Here is a 15,221-nt window from a genome sequence, read left to right as displayed (position 1 = left end):
GTTAACGGCTGGGAAATACCTGGCAAGTGACGTCACCTATTATGGGACTTCCATTGTTGGCTGCCTCTCTAGCACACGCCTACACGCCAAAGCCTCCGCTGACAGCTCAGTGTGGGACCGAACCAGAGCGTCTGCAGAACAGTACAGAACTGTACTTCCATTAGGGAGATTTCCTCTCGCCCACAGTCTTGCTGACTATGGCCATGAGGAATAACAGTACTAAGGGGAATTCTTCTAAATACAAAACACAGACGTGTAAAAGGCAAAACTCTTATCCATTCTATCAAATTTGTTACTGGTGTTACCCAATTTATTTTTGGGATGATTGTAGTGCAGTGCAAACTAAATCGCTGAGGGTTTCCATACTATTTTCTTTTATGACTAGTATGCAAAAGGATTTTCAGCCATTGACAACCAAATATTTCCACCTGGCACTCCAGGAAGCACTATTTTAATCTAAAACTTCCTTAACCAGACAGAAATTTCAGGAAGCAGATGCCACACTTGAGTCCTGAATTTATAATAAGCTTTATTAACAACAGCACAGCCAACAAAAACTCCTTTCCCTGACAAGTTCCCAACAACTATTCTGACTTCAAATTGTTGTAATAAAACTGATTTTTATATTTACCATAAAATCCATTTATTTTAGTCCACAGGAACGCACAAACTTACGGTTATACTGAGCCTACTAGAGTACTGGATATTGATGAAAATGTGACCAGCCAAGTACAGACCCTCCTACATGCAAGCATGCCTTCATTTTGTAAAGCAAAAGTGTGATCTTAAAACACAGGAGGTGTAGACTCCAAGAAATAGATCTTACAGCAAGCACAAAAATCTAATTTTCCTTTCCTATCGATTCAAGGAAACAGGGGTGGACAAAAGCAGAAAAAAATAATAATAATTGGGACAGCTTACATATCAGGTCAAAGAGGTCCCCTGAAGAACCTGATGTCTGAAGCCGGTATCAAGTTAGGCCTGAACATCCACCTGGTAGAACATGGAGTATGTGAGAACAGAAGACCAGGTGGCAGCCTGGCAAATCCAGTAAACAGCTGCTTGATGCCAAAAAGGTCAAGGCACCTTGACAGAAAAGGGTGGAACCCAATATTTAAGACCATATACGTGAATGATATTTTGTCTGAGCTACTGAGAAACAGTTGAAAGCATAGATGGTTCCCCTTTTATGAGGGCCAAAAGTAATGGCAAATACAGCATCAATCTTTCTGATAGGAGCAGTGACTGCGAGAAACTTGCAGAGCACAAACTACATCTAGGCAATGGAAGGAGTTATTATTCTGACAAACTGGGGCCAAACAGATGGACAACGTCTTGCTTGAGGTGATTGGTTGAAACCACCTTAGGAAGAAAGCAGTTCTAGACTTCAACACCACCTAGTGCTTGTGTAAAACTAAAAGTTTTTTTTTTATTATTTTATTTATTTTTATTTTTTTTTACAGGATATAATGGCTAGCTCAGACACTCAAATGGCTGAGGTAATGGCAATGAGAAATGCAACCATGTGAGTGCGAGCAGACAGGGGAAAAAACCCTGATGATTGGTTAAAAATGCAGTTTTTGGAGTGCCGAGATAACCAAATTCATATCCCTCAGAGTCACATGGGAGCTATATGGGAGACACCCAGAAGAAAGGTATTGATCAAGGAATGGAAAAGCCAATAGTCTCTGGAAAAGTATCTTATATGCAGCCTTAACTCGTAATAGTGTTAAAGGGCCAAATGCTAACCTGGTCTCATGGAGAATTTCCTGGGGTGAAAGTTTCTTTCCTTACACCAAGTGACGTATGCCTTTCATGTGCTGTGCTAGACCTTGCGGGAAGTAGACATCCTAGCTTTAAAGTGGAATTCCAGCTTAATGCAGCCTTAACTGCCCCCTTAAATTAGCCTTTAAAATAAATCCCCCATCCCCTAACATTTATGCCTAACATTTATGCCAACTAACTTGTTTAGGAAAGATGTATACTTACTCTTTATCAGCCGGCTCAGCCGGCTCAGCTGTAGGAGAGAGTGCTCCAACAATGGCTGGTTATGCATGGAGTGGTGACATCACCCATAGGCTTCAACTTCCCATCCATTGTCAGCGCTCCCTTCTCTCCCCTGCAGTGGTGCTGGCTGACATTGGCACGTATATGCATCTTTTTATATAGGTTAGTTAGCATAGGTGTCGGGGGGGGGGGGGGGGCACAGTTTTAAGAGTAGTTAAAGTTCAAGCTTTAAGAACTCAAGCTTCATCATAAGAAATCACTTATTCACAGATGCCTCTGTCTCAGTACCTGAACTTCCAACAGCCATGAAACAGTGCGAATAGCTGGTTCTCGAGACCGGACTATCCAGAAAAGGCCACAGACATCCCCTAGGAGTCTGATTAGGTTGGCATACCAGATCCAGCTGGTCCAGTGCAGAGAAACGAGGATCACCAGAATTCCTTCTATTATGATCCTGGAGGCCAAGAGACCCACATCCAGCATCCCCTACTTGTAACCAGACCATTACCCCAGGTCCAGGAACTATTGGCTAAGGAAGTCTGCCTGCCAATTATCCACACCAGTAGTGTAAACTGCAGACAAGGATAGAAAGCCACAGAAAGTTAACAGGGAGATTGGAGAAATTACAATGTCCATGTCCCCTGCACCAACAAGGTGTCCAAAAATCCTCCCCCAGCCTGACAAGTTGGCATTGGTCATGAGGATCTTCCAACAGATTGGAAGGTAGGAGTTACCCAAATCCAAAGCAGGATTCTTGAGCCTCCAAGCCAGGGACATTCTGGTCTTCAGTGCCAGGCAAATCTATCTGTCCAAGAACTGGACTGACTTGTCCCATGACAACAGGATGTTGTATTTAGTGGTCTTGAGTAAAGTGGGCCGAGGGCACTGTTTCATGCAAAAGTGAAGAATGACAACTCCTGGACTGAAAAGTCAAATTCTGGGAGCAGAGTTTAAAGTTTCTTTTAGGGAAGAAAACTTTGATTTAAGTTGTGTCTAGGATTACATCCAGCTATTCAGCGTTGGTTACAGCGCAGACTTTTGAAGGTTCAGAACCCTGCTTCTGCAAGGTCTTCACAGTTTGGGCTACATTGTCCATCAGAACTTGTGGCAGCTATTCCCTCAGCAGAAGGTCATCTAGTTATCCAACACTGGGGATACCCTGGGAGAACAATAGGGCTAGAGCAGGAGCCAACAACTTGGTCGATATCCAAGCTAAAGAAAAAGAAAGGCCAAATAGCAGGACCACAAACTGGAAGTGCAAAGGACCCAGAGCAAAGCAAAGGCGTTGAGGATGCGCTAGAAAAATGGGGGCATGCATGTACGTGTTCTTAATCTCAACAGAGGCTAGAACATCTCCCCAATGAAGGAAGACTATGACAGGCCTAGTGGATTCCATGCAAAAAATCTGGGCGTAAAAAAAAAGACATTTAGAGCCTTTAAGATTCAAGATGCAGCAGATGACCCTTTTGGTTTGGGGACTGTGAACACATTGTAGAAGACCCGCTGTTCCAGGGACTGAGGCAATGATTTCCTGCTCCAAAAAGCCCACTAGAGATGAATGGAGATCTGCTAATCTGTGCAGTAATAGCTACTTGTAGAGACCAGTTCAGAAGTGATGCAGTAGGGATCTTAATTGTAGGAAGAAAAAAAATGGTAGCTAGAAAATGTTAAACTTTCTACATCCATTCTCCTAGGGCTGTAGCAAAAAAAAAAAAAAAAATATGAGGCATGCTTGAAGCAGAAGGGATTATACAGGGCTAGCACAAAATGCCAGTGTCCAGCCCTCCCACAGATGGCAGTATAACCCAACAATCTCTGAATTCCTTTGCCCCTCAATGGACAAGAAAGAAAGCAGCTTATCCCTTCCTGGCCGAAAAGGAGCAAAGACAATGACTACAGAAACTTTACATCAGACAGCTAAACTCTCCGAATAAGCGACAGGCACGGATAATATTTTTTTTACATGCAGAATGTTCAGATAGAATATGATGCAGTAGGTGTTAAAATTTAAAGGTCAAAAGCTTTATTTTCTTACTCAGTTCAGTGTGCAGTTTTCAGAAAGGATAGCAGAAACTTACAATAAGGAATGTTTTTGAATTTTTTTTTTTTTATATAGCTCCTGGAGTTAGACTTGGTGAATATCACAACCCCACAAACCCACAAGGTAACTAAACATAAAAGATTTGCAGAGCCAAAAATAGGTCAGTGCACATAACGGGATTTGGGGACTTTAGGCTATACTAGCCCAAGCATTGCACACTCTAAACCACAGAACATTGCTTCTGCTGGTGAGCATGTAGAGAGCCAGAAAAACACTGCCCAGAGCAATATAAGTACTGCATTCTCTTATGACTTCCATTCTCAAAACACCTAGTTAAAGCAGATGGATATTTCTGGAAATGCTGGATATATCTAACATTTCTGCATGCTCCCCACTACCATCCTTCAGATCTTTACTAGGCTATACGAAAATGTATGAAACAGCTTTCCTTGCATGCTCATCTCAGGCTTCACTTGTCCCCTTCAGCTGTTTTCAAGAATACTCTGTGCTTAATGCAGAATTATTACTTTGTCATGTTGGCCATAGGAGCTCATATGAATATCTTGGACACATCTTCACCACTGTGGATTGTTTAGCATGTGTATAATTTGTTAATGAAAAAAAGTGAAGAAATCAAAGTTTAAATGATGATAAATAGCATTTGCCATCATGAAACCTAATGTATAAAACAGGCCGTCTTACCTGAAGTTTAGGCTGAACAGAAAGATAAAGGCAGAGCACTTCAGTACTACTACGGATTCTGACAGAGGCTCTCTCTGGCTCAAAATCTGGATTGACCAGGTCTGTAAAAGGTTCATTGGTGACATCATTTCCCAGCAAAGAATAGTAGAAGAAAAATTCTGATTGTGGTTCAGGAAGTCTTAAAGTGCTAGGAATTAACTGAAAGTAAATGGGATATAAGAATAGTAGATAAACACAAAACAATCTCAAAAGAAGTAAATGACAACATTAAGAACACAAAAAGCCTTACTGAAAAATACCATCAGAGCCATGACGACTATATGTAAAATTCGGTAATTATACAAATACTTATAGACAAATTGGTTGCTTGGATTGTCCACCCTTTTGTTAAATAAAACCAACAAGTTTTGTGTCTATCAAACTACCAAATACAGTAGAAAATAACATATATTAGGAAGAGTAAAACAGAGGTAAAGTAGGCTCAGAAAATGTTCTAGTCAACCTACTCCCAAGAACAGCATGGAGATCAGCCTGCATTGCTTATTACACATTTGACATCTATTGGTAGGTTCCCTTAACATACAACTCATGGGAAATGTATTTTAGTTTGAATCAAACATGCGTTTTCCCTTCTACAAATTTCCCCAATTTTCAGTGGCACCACTTTGAAATGCCAGCTTTGGAAAATACTAGGCATGTCATGGATAGTACATCACCATTCTTACCTGCTCCAGTTGTGTGGCAAAGGCAATAGTTACAGACAAAACAAAGTAGTCCTTACAATGTTCCACGGGCCCAATCTGATGGTAGCTCTCTGCTTCATTTAAAATAGGTACAAGACTCTTAGGATCAATACTACCATGTGACACTGAAAAATGAAATAAAAACATTTTTTTTTTTTTTTTTTTTATATAGACAAAAAGTAATAAAACAACATCTATGCTATTAACTTGTGTCTTTTCTAAGCTTCTGCTATGTCAGCTATCCAAATGGGACCATTGGCATAAAAATTCAATCATCAAGCCAATTCTATTTCCACGGAGAAGTGAAACATGGTCTATACATAGCGTAGATGGTTATTTGTTTTGCTAACAGCAATCCACCCCAACATTTCATATTCTTGACATGTGCCTGCTGTACCATATACTTGTATTGCTTCATTCGTGTGGAATCCCTGGCATTCCTGCTAGCCACCCTGGTTTCCTATTAAAAACTGCCTTTTCTCTTCCCCCAGCTCTTATGTTCTGAAAACAGAGGGAATGTGATCACTCACAAAAAAAAAAAAAAAAAAAAAAAAAAAGAGGAAGAGGAAGAGGAAGAGGAAGAGGAAGAGGAAGAGGAAGAGGAAGAGGAAGAGGAAGAGGAAGAGGAAGAGGAAGAGGAAGAGGAAGAGGAAGAGGAAGAGGAAGAGGAAGAAGAAGGCATTTATGTTTTTTTTATATATCTATACAAAAATGTTTTGTCTCTACTTTTTTTTTTTTTTTTAACTGAATGGGTTGTTTTACACGGTGATCGTTTGCAAATCACTTTAATTCTTGAGTTGGTGCTGTATGGAATCCTGTAATGCACAATGTCATATTTTCTACATATATTTAAAGCCTGACATCCAAATTGCTCAATAAATGTGATCTTGTGGGTTTTTATCTGTGTCTCTATAATCACCTAGACAGAAAGTGAGGAAACAATTCTTCCAACAAGACAGACAATAGAAACCCAGCAAATATTCTAACCCTTCCCTACCCCAGGCTGGATTCACATTAGTTTGCTGCGGTAACACATCTAAAAATACTTTTTACTGCAGCACACAGCAACGCATGATACATGGTGCAGTGTCAATTATGATTGGCACCCCAATGCACCTGGCCACTGGCACAACCAAATGCATCTCAGCACACCACAGCATCTTTGTTCTGTGTGCTGCTTTAAAGACAAGGGGAGTATGAATGAAACTGTGGATTCTAAGGAAATGAGCTGTCTACCAACACGTGTGACATGACCCACATCAACTTAAAGGTAACGTATTGCAAATGTGCAACTTCTATCGAACTGTAATGCCTCAAACACACAGTCGGACTTTCCGACGTAAAATGTGCGATAGGGGCTTATGGTCGTAAATTCCGACCATGTGTAGACTCCATCGGACAGTTTCCATCAGAATTTCCGTCACACAAAATATAAGATCTGGTTCTCAAATTTGCCGAAAACAAAATCCGTTGTCGGAAACTCCAACGCACAAAGTTCCACGCATGCTGGGAATCAAGCTGAAGAGCAGCACTGGCTATTTGAACTTAAATTTTTCACGGCTCGTCATACGTGTTGTACGTCACCACGTTCTTGTTTGGAATTTCAGGCCAACTTTGTGTGACCATGTGTATGCAAGACAAGTTTGAGTCAGCATCGGTCGGAAAAAATCCATGGATTTTGTGGTCGGAATGTCCGATCGTGTGTACGAGGCATAAGAGTATTTTTACTGTTGTTTCTCTGTTGGACTGCTCCTCACTTTCACTTTTGTTGATCCTATAGGGAGCAAGGAAATATTTCCATGGACAAAGAGAACAAGATAGCAAAGGGTCTAACCCTCTACCAGCTTACTCAACGCACAAAAAAAGTTATATATACTTTGAATAAATTGTACCTTTAGTGCTTCGAGGAGGAGCCTCTTTAGCTTTAAAGGTCTCTGCTGCAGGCTTGGTGTCAGTTTCCAATCCAATATTGAGCTGCACTTCTGGTTTAAATTTTGTGTATTTGCTGCTTAACAAAGAATACCATTTTGGAACCTGTATTAAAACAAAAGGCCTTGAATACTTGCCCTAGGACCATTCATGTATTTTATTTATATACACAAAATTAAAAACAATAGGATTCAAATGCATACGAAGAGAAGATTAAGAAGAAAAGTATTGACACTTCGGGCCCAGTTTGGACATTTTCACTTAGGGATGTACTCACTTTTGTTGCCAGCTGTTTAGACATTAATGGCTATGTTTTGAGTTATTTTGAGTGGACAGCAAATTTACACTGTTATCGAAGCTTTACACTTATTACTTTTCAATGTAGCAAAGTGTCATTTCTTCAGTGTTGTCATATGAAAAGATATAATAAAATATTCCCTTTGAGGGGTGTACTCACTTTTGTGAGAGATTTATATTACACACACACACACACACACACACACACACACACACACACACACACACACACACACACACACACACACACACACACACACATACACAGCATATACCACGCCCCTTTTAAAATGTCAGGTTTCTGTGATGTAAAAGAATGAGACAAAGAAATCATTTTAGAAATTTTCCACCTTTAATGTGACCTATAAACTGCACAACTCAGTTGAACAAACTGAAATCTTTTAGGTGGAGGGAAGTAAAAAACTAAAATAATATGGTTGAATAAGTGTGCACCCCCTTAAAGTATTAGTTTATTGAAGCACTTTGGATTTTATTACAGGTCTATCAGAGTGGCACATCTTGACTTGGCAATATTTGCCCATTCTTCTTTGCAAAAACACTCCAAATCTGTCAGATTGCGAGGGAATCTCCTGTGCACAGCCCTCTTCAGATCATCCCACAGATTTTCAAATCCGATTCAGTTCTGGGCTCTGGCTGGGCCATTCCAAAACTTTAATCTTCTGATGAAGCTATTCCTTTGTTGAACTGGATGTATGCTTTGGGTTGTTGTCCTGCTGAAAGATGAAGTTCCTCTTCATGTTCAGCTTTCTAGCAGAAGCCTGAAGATTTTGTGCCAATATTGACTGGTATTTCGAATTGTTCATAAATTCCCTCTACCTTGACTAAGGCCCCTGTTCCAGCTGAAGAAAAAAACAGTCCCAAAAGCATGATGCTGCCACCACCATGCTTCACTGTGAGCATGGTGTTCTCTTGGTCATGTGCAGTTTTGTTTGTTGTGCAAAACATATCTCTTGGAATTATGGCCAAAAGGTTTCATCAGACCAGAACACATTTTCCCACATGCTTTGGGGAGACTCCAGATGCGTTTTTGTTTAGCCAGGCTTGGATGTTTGTTTGTCTTCATAAAAAAAGGCTTTCATCTTGCCACTCTACCACAAAGCCCAGACATATGAAGAATACGGGAGATTGTGGTCACATGTACCACACAGCCAGTACTTGCAAGATATTCCTGCAGCTGCTTTAATGTTGCTGTAGGCCTCTTGGCAGCCTCCCTGACCATTTTCTTCTCGCCTTTTCATCAATTTTGGAGGGGCATTCAGCTCTTGGTAATGTCGCTGTTGTGCCATGTTTTTCTCCTTTTGATGATGACTGTCTTCACTTAGTTCCATGGTATATCTAATGCCTTGGAAATTATTTTGTTCCCTTCTCCTAACTGATACCTTTTAACAAGGAGATCCCTCTGATGCTTTGGAAACTCTCTGCGGACCATGGCTTTTGCTGTAGGACGCAACTAAGAAAATGTCAGGAAAGACCTACTAGAACAGCTGAACTTTGAGGTTAATCAGAGGCATTTGAATGATGGCAGGTGTGTACTGACTCCTATTTAACATGAGTTTGAATATGATTGCTTAATTCTGAACACAGTTACATTCCCAGTTATAAGAGGGTGTGCACACTTATGCAACCACATTATTTTATTTGTTTATTTTTACTTCCCCCTGCGTGGGTTTCCTCTTGGTACTCCGGTTTCCTCCCACACGCCAAAAGACATGCTAGTAGGTCAATTGGCCCTGGTATATGAATGTGAGTTAGGGACCTTAGGTTGTAAGCTCCTTGAGGGTAGGAACTGATGTGAATGTACAATGTATATGTAAAGTGCTGCGTAAACTGGCGGCACTATACAAGTACCTTAAATAATAATTTTATAACAGATTACATGTAAAATCCTTTTCTTGGAGTACATTGCGTTACACGTTATCACATTATCAGAGCCATAGTAGTAACTATATGGGTTATATAGGCCACCTTTAGGTGATGGACACTGGCACACCTTAGACAGAAAACTTACTCCCTATATAACCCCTCCCACTCCTGGGAGTATCTCTGTTTTTGTAGCAAAGCCATACATGTGTATATCAGAAAGAGGGGAGAGACCTCTGTGTCCCGTGATGTACTCAAAGAAAAGCATTTTACAGGCAAGCTGTTACAAAAATCCTATTTTCTTTATCGTACATCACGGGACACAGAGCCATAGTAATAACTATGGGATGTCTCAGAGCAATGCTATCCAAGGGGAGGGAGACACAAACAAAAGTAGGGCTTCACCATACCTGAGGACCTATACTGCTGCCAGCAGCATACTGCGCTCAAAGGCGATAGAATCTGGTGAATGTATGGACCAAAGACCAAGTTGCGGCCTTGCAGATTTGAGCCATGGAGGCTTGGTGATGCACTGCCCACAAAGCACTAACAGCCCTGGTGGAGTGCGCTTCGATTTGAAAAGGTGATATCTTCCCTTTTAAACCATAAGCCTGAACAATCACTTGACGAATCCACATAGAGATAGTGATTTCAACGCTGCCTGTCCTTTTCTAGGACCGTCAGGCAACACAAACAAAACATCAATTTTCCGAATCTGAGCAGGTACTTTCAAGTAGATTGACTGCTCTCACTACATCAAGAGAACGTAGTGACTTGTCTCCCGTGGAACAGGGTGCTGGAAAAAATGAAGGCAGAACAATATCCTGGTTTAGATGAAAACCTGACACTACCTTCGGTAGAAAGTTAGGATGAGGGAACAATACCACCTTATCCTTGTGAATAATTAAATATGGCTCTTTGGAAGAAAAAGAGCAGCCAACTCTGATACCCTTCTAGCAGAAGATATGGCAACCAGAAAACCAAACTTCCTTGTTAAAAGGATCAAGGGAGTATGCCGTATCGGCTCAAAGGCTGTTTTTGTAAAGCCGACAAAACTAGATTCAGGTCCTAAGGTTTCATGCGTGACCCAACCGGCGGATTAAGCGGTGTTAACCCCTAAATGAAATTAAAGACCAGAGAATGCGAAGAAAGTGGTCGCTGGAACAATACCGATAAGGCCGAGACCTGACCTTTGATGGTGCTCAAGGCCAACTTCATCTCTAATCCCATTTGCAGAAAGGCAAGAATTATACATATAACATTTTCTAGGATGCCAAGTCCTGGATTCACACCAGGAAACATATGCCCTCCAGACTCTATAATAAAAGGACTCTGGAAGCTGGCTTCCTTGCATTAACCAATGTAGAAATCATTGACCCTGAAAGCCCACGATTCTTCAGAATGTGGGTTTCAATAGCCAAACCATTAAATTCAGTGTTTGTAAGGTAGGATGGAATACTGGTCCCTGTGAGAGCAGGTCTGGACGTGGTAGTAGGGTCTATGGGTCCCCTACTGCCATCCTTACGATCCCCCCCATCTTTGGCATACGATTAGGAAGATGTCGGGTGAAGGGACCATTCCCCTGGGAACAGCTGTTCGAATGAAGCCACCATCTTTCCCAATAAACTCATGCAAAAGGTGAATAGAAGCATCCTTCTTCGCCCTGACCACCGGAACCAGCTCTTTTATGGAACCGATTTTTGCCTGGGGTAAAAACACCCTTTTCTGGGCTGTATCTAGGATCAGACCCAAGTACTCTAGTCTTCTTAATGGTTTTAAAGAAGATTTCTCTAGATGGATGATCCAACCTAGGTATTCCAGGTAGTTGACTGTGGTGACCATGCTTTGGTCTAGGCGGGCTACCGACCGGTCTATCAAGAGAAGGTCGTCTAGTTATGCCACAATTGTTATACCTTGAGACCTTAACTTGGCCAGAGGAGGGGTCAGAACTTTTGTAAACACCCAAGGTGCAGTAGCTAGGTGGAAAAGGCAGAGCTACAAAAACTTAAAAAATTTTGTTTCTCTACCTCGAAACGTAGTTATTTCTAGTGAGCGGGGAAAATAGGCACATGCAGGTATGCATCCTTGATGTAGATTGACTCCAAAAGATCTCCTCCTTGCAGAATGGAGACAACTGATCGGATTGATTCCATGCGGAAAGAGCGGCTATTTGGGAATCAGTTTAGATCTTTGAGATCTAGAATGGGTCCGACATCTCCATTTGGTTTTGGCACCCTGAAAAAGTTTGAATAAAACCCCAACCCCTGCTCTTCCATGGGGAACACCATGATCCCTTTTTGAGACAAAAGCCGATCTAATGTTTGAAAGACTTTTTTCCTCTGATCTTTGGGGACCTTTGACCTGAGGAAACGAGGAGACGGGAACTCTCTGAACTCTAGTTTGTATCCTAGAGCTATTGTGGAGACAACCCATCTGTCTCAAAACTCTTCCCGCCAGACCTTTGAGAACTGCAGAAGTCTTCCCCCCACTCAAGGGAGCGGGGGCACCCCTTCATAAAGAGGCTTTAGTATTCTGTCTGGTAGGTTTCCTGCCCCAGGACTTCTTTTGACCCTGGGGTTTACTTCTTGAACTTGACGGTGGAGGCCTAACACGACTGCCTGGAGGCTGATGTCCCTGGCCCTGGAGAAAGTGGCCGTTTAAATGAGGGACATTTACTCTTTTTCTTAACTGGCAAAAGGGTACTTTTTCCACTTGATATTTGTTGGATATATTTGTCCAAATCATCTCCAAACAGCCTTTCACCGCGGAGAGGAAAACCAGCCAGGAGCTTTTTGCATGGCGCTTCGGCTGACCAATTTTTCAACCATAAGATTATACACATATGCACCAACCCGAGCGTAAGGCGAGATGTCCAAAGAATAGAATCTCTTATTGCTTCAATTTCAAAAACACAAAGCCCCTGATAACTCGGCCAAATCCTGGGCCTGCTGATTAGGGATAACCTTGAGCACCTGTCTCAACTGGTCCCTCAAGGATTGACATACCCCAATTGCAGCCACTGCAGGTTTAGCTACTGAACCTGCCAAAGAAAAAAACATTTTTTTTAACAGGAATTCCAAACTTCTTATCGGTTGGATCCCTAAGCATTTGAGCGTTGTCAACCGGACTTTTATTCACAGAGCATATAACAGTGGCAATTGCTAGTATACCCTATTTTTTTGTAAATTTTTCCTCCATAGCATAAAGTGTTGAAAACTTTTTAGGAGGAAAAACAATGCTCATCTGAGTGATCCCACGCAGAATACATAAGTTGTTCCAGCAGTGAATGGACCGTAAGCCACAAGGCTTCAGTGAACCCCAACAAGAAGTAGGTCTCTTAGCAGACTCAGTTAAGGGTAGCTTAAATGTGGAGCGGACCATTTCAGTAAGAGTTTGCACCAGCAATTTCTCAGTTTGTGAGGCTGAAGCAGGCTCATCCCCACATGGCCCCTCGGAAGAGGAGTCATCAGCATCTGCATGATCCCATGAGGGGGATTCATCTTCTCCCTCCCACTGTTCATCTGAGGGTCCTGGGTGGTAGAAGGGGGCCTAACGCGCTTTCTCCCATTCTGGGAAGACATGATTAAAGCCGTTAATCTTTCTTCCAATCCCATCATAGCTGAGGAGAAAAACATCTTCAGTAATAAAGACGGGCTGAAATGTTGGAAACCGTGGCAACACTTACCAGACCTTATGGCTCACTCTGACCGGCCTCCCCATTTCCTTCAGGAGAGGATGGTGCTCCAGAAGCAAGCCCAGGGTCCCCGGAGCCCGAGGGTAACAGCTTAGGGTTCTTTTTTGGGGTGTTTGCACCTCCCATTCTGCCAACCATAGTGCCAAACTATGCCAAACACTGCTGAGCGAATAGTCCAGCAACTGCCGCTGCTATTAACGCTCAGCCTGATGCAAAGTAAAACGCGTCTGCTCTGTGTCCCCCCATTAGGCAAATGCAGCCTGAAAACGCTGCATATATAGCCTACACAGTCCTACGTGTGGATACTAAAGCATGCCGATGCTGCGCTAAGCCCCACCCCCTCCTGCTCTGCGCCCCCCCTCTTTTTTTTAAAAGTTTGTTTTCCCACGCGAGCGACCTCCAAACAATCAGATCGGCACGTGGGGGGAGGAGTAGAAGGAGAGCCAAATCTGAGGGGAGGCTGGAGAGGGAAAGAACCGTTGCCAACAGCGGTGTAAGAGGAAGTGGAGTGGCATACCACTGACTTTCCAGGCTCCCTCTGCCTCCTGGAGAGGGGAGCCCTGGTGGGGGATGTAATTCAGAAGAAAAATAAAAAACAATATCTTACCAGAGGCTTGGGACTGGAGGAAGCCTGCAGATTCTGCTGACACCCGCGTGGTGACTTTTAGGCATGACAATGTTTACTTTTAAAAAGGAAAAAACCCATAAGAACTTCTTTAGGAATCTCCACTTACTTTATATGCTGCAGGGTTCTGTGGTAAACCAAAAAGACCCAATCTTGACCCCTGACGGCGAGCTCAATTACAAAACCTTCAAGGACCGGGGCACCTTTTTAATCGGGGGTTCCACACCCTTGGACCCGTATAGCACCCCTCCAGGAAATATGGCTGAAAAAACCAAAGCACCCTGCCAGGAAATATGGCAAAAAACAAAACAAAAAACAAAGCACTGGATTTCGGGGTCCAGCTCTCTAAAAAGAGAAGCGTTGCAGGCTAAACCTAGTTTCTTCCGACACAAGGCCTGGGTACCATTCATTTACAAGACAGAAAGCTGATATTTTAACTGGAGTGTGTAGACTTTATATCCATTGTGTTCCATATTTTTGCAAAGTATCTTAAAAGTATGGTATGCATTTGCATTCAGCCCATTTTATTCGGATACCCCCAGTTAAAATCTAGTGGAACCAACTGCTTTTAGAAGTCAGCTAATTAAAAAAATAGAGTCCACCTGTGTGTAATTTAATCTCAGTATACATACAGAGGTTCTGTAAAGCCCTCAAAAGGTTTGTTAGCGCACCTTTGTCAACAAACAGCATAATGAAGGCCATTGAGCACACCAGACAGGTCAGGGATAAAGTCGTATAGAAGTTTAAAGCAGGATCAGGTTATAAAAAAAATCCCAAGCTTTGAATATCCCATGGAACAGTGTTCAATCCATCTGAAAATGCAAAGAGTATAGCACAACTGCAAACCTACTAAAATTTTGCCATCCACCTAAACTGACAGGCTGGGAAAGGATGGCATTAATCAGAGAAGCAGCCTAGAGGCCCAAGGTGACTGAGGGAACTGCAGAGATGTGCAGCTAAACTATTAGTGGTCAATTCCACAAATCTGGAAGAGTAGCAAGAAGAAAGACATTGTTAAAAGAAAGCCATATGAAGTCATGTTTGCAGTTTACGAGAAGCCATGTGGGCGACACAGCAAACATGTGGAAGAATGTGCTCTGGTAAGAGGGGACCAAAAATGAACTTTTTGGTCTAAAAGCAAAATGCTATGTGTGGCAGAAAACTAACACTGCACATCACTCTGAATGAATGAATTACTTGTATAGCGCACAATGCGAACTGAATCGCCTCTAGGCGCTGTGGCGAGCTTTGATCATCTGCTAAAAGGAGGAAGGTCTTGAGTTTTTTTACTAAAAGCCAGGT

The 15,221-nt window shown here is 42.2% G+C and overlaps 1 protein-coding gene across 2 annotated transcripts in view; it reads right to left on the bottom strand.

The window, feature by feature from the left end:
* The window catches only part of CEP120 (centrosomal protein 120), a 152,127-nt gene that overhangs the window by 102,610 nt on the left and 34,296 nt on the right, over nt 1–15,221 (bottom strand). For both annotated transcript variants that reach the window (XM_077462186.1, XM_077462185.1), the window contains exons 4-6: nt 7,386–7,527; nt 5,476–5,618; nt 4,751–4,948 (exon numbers count right to left, since the gene is read on the bottom strand). In XM_077462186.1, coding sequence (XP_077318312.1) covers nt 4,751–4,948; nt 5,476–5,618; nt 7,386–7,527 — 483 coding nt within the window. The remainder of the gene's footprint in view (nt 1–4,750; nt 4,949–5,475; nt 5,619–7,385; nt 7,528–15,221) is intronic.

This window comes from Lithobates pipiens, unplaced genomic scaffold (assembly GCF_037356315.1).
Source record: "Lithobates pipiens isolate NorthernLeopardFrog02 unplaced genomic scaffold, aLitPip1_a1.2 Scaffold_3, whole genome shotgun sequence".
Lineage (NCBI taxonomy): Eukaryota > Metazoa > Chordata > Amphibia > Anura > Ranidae > Lithobates > Lithobates pipiens.
This window is presented reverse-complemented; position numbering and strand designations above follow the sequence as displayed.